The following is a 7,656-nucleotide window of genomic DNA, read 5'->3' as shown; positions in this document are numbered from 1 at the left end:
TCGAATCATGTTTATTCATATGTTCAGGAGACCCCCGCATGGAACAGGATTGCGGGGAAACTTACAGATTTACAATCATTCTTGACAGAAGTGCCAGCATGCCCTCTACGTTGTCCACTCTGAAGAGCGCATTTGCTGAAACTCAAGTCATGACCAGTTTGTCACCCACCTGATGCCCCTGCGCAGCCTACCTACCACCACTCCTTTTGAGTCGAGAATGAGGTGCTGCTACCCAATACCGGTTTGGTTGTTCTTTAGTCATTCAGTCATGAAGCAAACGGTGCTAAAATGTCAAAGCAAGCCGTGTGCATCCCGACATTTGAGCTGGGCGTCCTTCCTTCATATGCCTGGGCTGTTTACAGTTAATAGCCTTCATATGTGATGCCTTTTCCTTCATCCCAACTAAAGCCTAATTTATACTTCATTGCACGACGAACATACATGTAACCGTTTCACTGAAAGAAAAAAAGCCTTGCAACACGGCCGTACAGTACGACCAAGTATAAATTTGCCCCAACCAGCAAGCAGGATGCTTACAGCTTTTAATGTTGCCAATGTACTACCGCCAACCTTGTGATAAAAAGAAATCTCTTTAATTGTTTTCAATTTAGACCCTCACATGTATAGTACAGTAGTAGTACTACTTTCATATACAAGATTTGTCAAACTGCTCAGTTGCATTTGGTTCAGCAGTCGTAGTACAAATAGAAATGCTAAAAACTAAAGATAAAGAATACATGAAACATTAAGGAATAACTCTTGAAGCTTTTAGAATGCATGTAGTCAGGTCACTACAGTCCACAAGGTGAAACATAAAAAAAAAAAAAAAAAAAAAGCCAAACAGTGTATTGGTGACCAAATCTTAAAAGTACGGGAGAGAATGTCAACGGCCAAACCTTTAATTTCAATTGAAGGCCACACAAAATCCAATTTCATCCAGTTAAATACATCAGCTACTACAAATTGGAAAATGGCAGAAATATTGCATAATTTTCTATATTTAATTTCAAAGTGAATTTATCGATAACATTGGAAGGAGAATTATGACTCAGGATTGTTTGCTTGCCTTGTGCTTCATGGTCTCTCTTAAATGGGGAGGGGAAGGTAGTGTTCGTTAAAGAGAGCCATTGCTAAGAACCTGTCATATGTAATATAATAAAAGAAACAGCATAATTTTCAAATGACACAAGAACGATCAAGGATGATGGGTGTTTATTGTTTGATTTGCTTCAACCTGATACAGGTTACGATGCAACTTATTCAATCTTTAACAGGTTGGGAGTGGGGGTGTATGTGGTCGAGGTTTAACAGGTTAAAATGAACAGCTAGCATTCAGTTTCTACGCTGGGTGAACAGATATATAGATATATACTACAGAGAGGGGGGAAGGAGAACTTGCATCCTTGCTCTTTCTATGCCTTGTGAAAATCATGCTTGCTGTTAGAAGAGTAGCGATGGGGGAGAAGGGAGCCGTGCAAGACTGAGAGTGGGGTATAGGGAGGCTGAACGGGGCGGGAGCAGAGTTTTGGTGGATGGAGGATGGGGCTGCAAGAGCCAGACCACTGTTTTCCACAGGAGGTGTGTAAAAGGCACGCCAGGGTTACTCCCAATCCCAGCTAACAGACACAGAGACGCCTTCACACCCACTCGCCGGAACACGCACACACAGTACACACACACACGCACACTCACACACAAGCAGCACAGGCTTGAGCCCCCATGAGTACGGACAAAAGAATGAGGTAAAAAGAACAGGGAAGAAACCAAAAGATCAGGGAATGGAGGATTTTCTTAGGTGGAGGAGTTGGAAATGAGGTCTGATGGGAACAGAAGGGCCTGGATCCAGTGCTGCCATCGTGTTGAAACGAGAGAGAGAAAACAACAAACAAAAAAAATCAAAAACTGTTGGAATGGATCATTTCTGATTCTTGAGCTGGTTGGAGAGCCAGTCCAGCCCTTCGTACAAGCCATCACCGCTGGTTGCGCAGGTGGCCTGGATATACCAGTTGCGCTGGCGGAGGGCGTGCAGGCCAAGCTTGTCTGTGATCTCTGCGGCATTCATAGCATTGGGCAGGTCCTGAGGAGAGAGTCACGTGGCACAGTCAGTAACAGAAATACAAATTTACAAACTTGGCACATAGAATAGGTAGAGGTCGCACACACCAAGAATCCAATTTCAACAGGTTTATTTCTCTACATCAGGAAAAACAGCCTGGCACATATGAAACATGTTTTGATGGAACATCAAAATGGAGGTGTGAAGAACAGTCTGACCTTTTCTGCTGAGATCGTTTTATAGGTCAAACTAAACTGCCAGGACCAATTGGAATGTTGTAAAACACCATTGGCTTTATTTATAAGCCCCCATTTTCTAGAATGCCATATAAATGAGTACAGATTTTCCAATTCAAATAGGCCACATGCTACATTACCAATAAGCACATGTTCTCCAACACAGAAAAGGTGAGCTCACCTGTTTGTTTGCAAACACAAGCAACACAGCGTCTCTGAGCTCATCCTCGGCGAGCATTCTTGACAGCTCCTCCCTGGCCTCGTTCACCCTCTCCCTGTCATTGCTGTCCACCACAAAGATAAGCCCTGTTCACACAGAGATGAACGGTTATCCAGATGAAGGCATGTTGATGTATACAAGACAAGACCCTCTCCACAGGTTTCCCATTCACTTGTAGGGCCAAATTTGGCCAATTGGGGAAAGGAGTTAGAAATTACATGTTAGTCCTTTTTGGTATAAGGACAGTGCACTACTAGAGCCCTGTTTTAGCTTGCAGTACAAAGTCGATGACCTTTATGGTCATGTGCCAACTTTTTAAATCAAAGACAAGGAAAAATTCAGATAAACTATTTTCTGAGCATATGATAAGGGGCGGTACAGTTTGTACACCAGCATAACATTTATCAACCGTTCTTTCAAATTAATTTTCTTAAAAATAGTCAAGTGATAGTACAAAAATTGTTCCAAATATGAATTTGTAAAAAAAAGAAAAAAAGAGTCACACCAAGAAAAATAGAAGATTGCAATGCATTTTGCAGCAAGATGCGTTAATATAAGTATATATATATTTATTTTTTTACAAAAGCAAAACCAACTTCTGCTAGCAAATGGGCTATAAACATTATTTGTTTCAAGATTTAGTCTTGGTATTTGTATTCAATAATAATTCACATGTGTACAGACAGCATACATGCAAAACAAGATCGATAGAGTCCCATTTAACCCATTCTGACCTGAGATCAGATTCATACAAGGTTTCCGCCGGACACACACTGGTCTGATGAACCCATTCTGACCTGAGATCAGATTCTAAAAATGTCAGTCGCTCTTCGATTTTTCAAAAATAGCAGACCTACAAGCTCGTATCGCGCCACTCGGTGGCGCGATATGAGCTTGTAGATCTGCTATTTTTAAATAGCTAAAGCATAACATGATGCTGACACCAAAATGGGTGCCCGGTCAGAATGGGTTAAACTGGGGTCCTTGTGCTCGCAGGGAGCATATGGTCTGTGCACTAACTGGCTGAGCCACGAGGCACCCCAGGGCTATGAAACTTAATTTCACATTTGCATGCATGCTCATTGTGCTCTGTGGTCAGACAGGGGGTTAGTGTTGCTGTGTAGACTGCTACAAGGTTTGTGTTGCATGACAGGGATGCTTAATTAGAATTGTCTGTGCAATCACAGATGACAGTTAAGTGTTTTAAACAAGTGGAATTAAGATTTTGCAATATGACATAAAGCAGTTAGTATGTTTCAGAGGGTGATGCTGAAATGTAAAACAATTTGTCTATGCAGTAATTGTTAAATCATTACAATAGCAGCTAAATTGTTAATACAAGAAAACGAAATAGCATTCAATGGCAAATGAGTCACTGGGCACCTTAGACCTATGACCAATGATACCAGCCGACACCTTAGACTGCTACAAGGTTGTGTTGCATGACAGGGATGCTTAAAGGACCACTTCACCACTTTTCAACCTTCATATATACTTTTATCTTCATATAATAGGTCCTCACTAATAATCATGAAAAAAAAGGCACAATCTTTTTCTACTCAGTCTGTGTCTCATTGGACGGCTGTGGGCAGTTTAGAAACCGTCTTCCAGTGACATCATGAGGCAGATCTTTTTTTATACAAGACTTTTTTTTACAAATATATTTTGATTTTCATTATCGTGAGAACGATGGCTTCCATTTTCGCATTGCAACTTTTCAGAACTAGAAAGCCTGCAGTTTCTATTAGCTTGTATTACTTATCGATGATGTCACTGGAAGACGGTTTCTGAACTGCCCACAGCCCTCTTATGAGACACAGACCGAGTAGAAAACAATTGCGCCATTTTTTCATGATTATTAGTGAGGACCTATTATATGAAGATAGGTTGAAAAGTGGTGAAGTGGTCCTTTAATTAGAATCGTCTGTGCAATCACAGATGACAGTTAAGTGTTTTAAACAAGTGGAATTAAGCTTTTGCAATGACATAAAGCAGAGTTAGTATGTTTCAGAGGGTGATGCTGAAATGTAAAACAATTTGTCTATGCATTAATTGTTAAATCATTACAATAGCAGATACATTGTTAATACAAGAAAACTAAAGAGCATTCAATGGCAAATGAGTCACTGGGCACCTTAGACCTATGACCAATGATACCAGCCGACACCTCCATCAGTAAAGATGACAAGTACACTCTCACCTTGAGTGTTCTGGAAGTAGTGGCGCCACAGTGGTCTGATTTTGTCCTGACCACCCACGTCCCACACTGTGAAACTGATGTTCTTGTATTCTACTGTTTCAACGTTAAAACCTGGGCAAATGGAAAGAATGCGTGAATAATGAATGACAACTGACTTAAAGCAATTCAAGTTGGAGAGTTAAATTCAAGTTGCTAAAATCCCCCACCCAAGTCTGAATTTAAAATTTCTAGGGACTCAATCTTGGCAGCAACTCAACTGGCAGGAACTAGCAGAGCCAGATGAGGAACATTCCATTATCAAATAGCTAATATTAAAAACAAGGATGAGCCAAAACCTCTGGACCATTCAATCTACATTTAAAGCTCAGTTTTAGTGGAGTGTCAAATACGCTATACTAAAGTTAAGTGATTAACAACTATAAGATAACCAAATAATTACAACTTGTCAATGAGCAGGGTAAAATAAATTCTCTAAACTTACCAATGGTGGGAATGGTGGTGACTATCTCTCCTAGTTTGAGTTTGTACAGGATGGTTGTTTTGCCGGCAGCATCAAGCCCTACCATGAGAATCCTCATCTCTTTCTTACCAAACAGGCCTTTGAACAAGTTTGCAAATACATTCCCCATGGTGACGATTCTGTTAAAAGATGTAAGACAGAAGAAAGGTTAAGACTATATATATATATATATATATATATATATATATATATATATATATATATATAATTGACATGACAATATTATCATAATGACCAAAGCAAATCTTTGGAGTACAACGCAACATCTCGTTAAACAAATAGTCGTCATCACATTCCAAGTTGCGACCCGAGTAATGGCGGTAACAATTTCGTGAATTAGTAGTGAAAACTAGATTCATCAAACACGGCCATTTCGTTTTATTAGTGGCGATCTCATTGCGGTAACCTGCATTGTGGGCCAGCTGACTACACTAACAAAATGAATAATGTCATGTCCCGGATAAGGAAGGCCTGTTCTGGCTGATTGGCTCTACCATAACAACGGAAGAATGGCACGTCTCTAGTAGCCCGTGTGTGTGGGAGACCTGTCACACATCACTACCCCGGCCTGTCCTTGATGAACGGTTGACGGACTAGCAATTCACCCAAGTTGCACGTCAAACAAAACACAATAAATATTATATATGAAATCATCCGTGTATTTGACGCTGATCAGACTGGCTACATTCCAACTGAAATCAGCTTAGCGTTGGTTAGGGCGGATGCTTAGCAGCCAGCCTCCACCTCATCACTGTTAGCTTACAGTAACTGTAGCCTTGCCGATGGCAATGCTACGAACAGACGTGACCACTACTGAGTGGGAGGGCAGCTTTGAACAACCGCGGTACATAATGTGACACGATACACATTACGTGACATAATATTATTAAACACAGCGTTAAAGGCGGCAGGGAATGCTCGTTTAAGTCGACCACTGCTGCGTTAGCCGCCGTGCTAACGTGCTAATGTAACGTTAGCTAAATGCCGCGTCAGTGTAAAGAGGAAACGGTGACGTCATTTCAATAATATATAACGGCAGAAACGAGACATTTACACGCGTTATCCGTTGGTTATCCTAATCCGACGACGCGGGGCTTTTTCGGTCGACAAAATGTGGCATTAATGTGCGGATTGGTACCTTAGAAAGACAGCTTCTCGATCTTTCGCTTCTCTTCCACCGTCACTCCAAAATGGCGTTTTGCGCAACCGGGGCATACACCGGCGTAGTGACACGGCCCATTATCAGCTCTAATCCAATCGCGTCACGGCGTTGTATGCCGAGATCCCGCCCCTTTGGTATTATTGCCCAATCGGGCGTTCAGTGTAATACTAAGGACAATGTCGAGGAAGTGAACCGCACACAAGTTTATTCAAGTTTCATCCACCTCCAGAGCAGAGGCAGAATCCACACACAGTCACGCACACACACTCACACACACACACACACACACACACACACACACACAGGGCTGCTGGAGAGCCATTAAATAACGGCCAAAACACAACAGTGACATATGTGCATGTATGTATGTGTAGTATGTGTTTATACTACGTGTATAACGTACGCAAGCATTTTGGGCGTGTATTGGCATGAAGCAGTGACTGTCGTTGAAGTATATTCATTTGTATGTTTTATATTTTTTTGTTGCGACTGCTTGTCAAGATGGCCGTGACTGGACTGTACCAAAAATGTTTACATTGGGGAATAGCAAGGATTGTAGAGTACCTGTCCTGCACTACCTGGCATCTTTTTCTGATACACTGTCTGTGTTGCTTGGGAGAGTAAAGGAGGCTGCAGAGTGTAGAGTTGCAGACAGTCAGTTTGAGAGTGTGAGCTGAGGACAAGACAGATGTGACTGAGAATGATAGTTTAGTAGTTTCATGCCAGGAAGAAGCTTTTAATTGATGGTATAGGGTGGCCTATTATCATTATAGTGTCAAGACTCAAGAATGATACATGATGCAAATATCCGTTGTAGTCTAGATTGGATCTCAGTGGAGCCATATTTTGCTGGAGATGTGGATTGCTGGAGATGTTGGCCTATCAGTCTGTGACGGGTTTCCAACATGACAGACCTCCCAAAACAAACTGGTCAGGCTCCACTTTGACAGGCTGGAATGGCTTAGGGTCGACTTGACGACAGAGTACAGCATCTTGCAATGGGTCTGGTCCACAAGATTCGATACACCATCAAGATACCCATGTACCTGTCTAAATACTTCCTTAATGTTAACAAAGTCCACACCCACAACACCGGGAGTGCAACATACCATGTACAACCTAGATTCGGCACAAACAAGGGACTAAATTATTTTCGCTCCTATGCCACCAAAATGTGGAACGCCCTACCAACAGCCACCCCTTTTCCCCCTCACTGTATATGTTTCCTTTCCCTTTTTACCTCCTTTATGATGAATTCCTGT

The 7,656-nt window shown here is 41.7% G+C and overlaps 1 protein-coding gene across 1 annotated transcript; it reads right to left on the bottom strand.

The window, feature by feature from the left end:
- Positions 1 to 571: 571 nt before the first annotated feature.
- On the bottom strand, positions 572 to 6,439 carry arf2b (ARF GTPase 2b). Its single transcript, XM_083788006.1, has 5 exons — positions 6,371 to 6,439; positions 5,194 to 5,351; positions 4,713 to 4,823; positions 2,474 to 2,598; positions 572 to 2,077 (listed from the first exon to the last, which is right to left on the bottom strand). The coding sequence occupies exons 2-5, from the start codon at positions 5,339 to 5,341 to the stop codon at positions 1,916 to 1,918; spliced, it is 546 nt and encodes a 181-aa protein (XP_083644132.1). The 5' UTR covers positions 5,342 to 5,351; positions 6,371 to 6,439; the 3' UTR covers positions 572 to 1,915.
- Positions 6,440 to 7,656: the final 1,217 nt, after the last annotated feature.

This window comes from Protomyctophum parallelum (assembly GCF_964188405.1).
Source record: "Protomyctophum parallelum genome assembly, chromosome: 17".
Classification (NCBI taxonomy): Eukaryota; Metazoa; Chordata; class Actinopteri; order Myctophiformes; family Myctophidae; genus Protomyctophum; species Protomyctophum parallelum.
Note: the sequence above shows the minus strand (reverse complement) of the source record. Positions and strands in the feature narration are given on the sequence as shown.

Bases quoted from the DNA above. Each gene is read 5' to 3' on its own strand.
- arf2b (XM_083788006.1), bottom strand. From the start codon at position 5,341: ATGGGGAATGTATTTGCAAACTTGTTCAAAGGCCTGTTTGGTAAGAAA. The intron at 4,824-5,193 runs GTAAGTTTAGAG...CCATTTGCCCAG, and splicing joins CACCACCATTCCCACCATTG to GTTTTAACGTTGAAACAGTA. The intron at 2,078-2,473 runs GTGAGCTCACCT...CTCTCTCCTCAG, and splicing joins TTGTGTTTGCAAACAAACAG to GACCTGCCCAATGCTATGAA.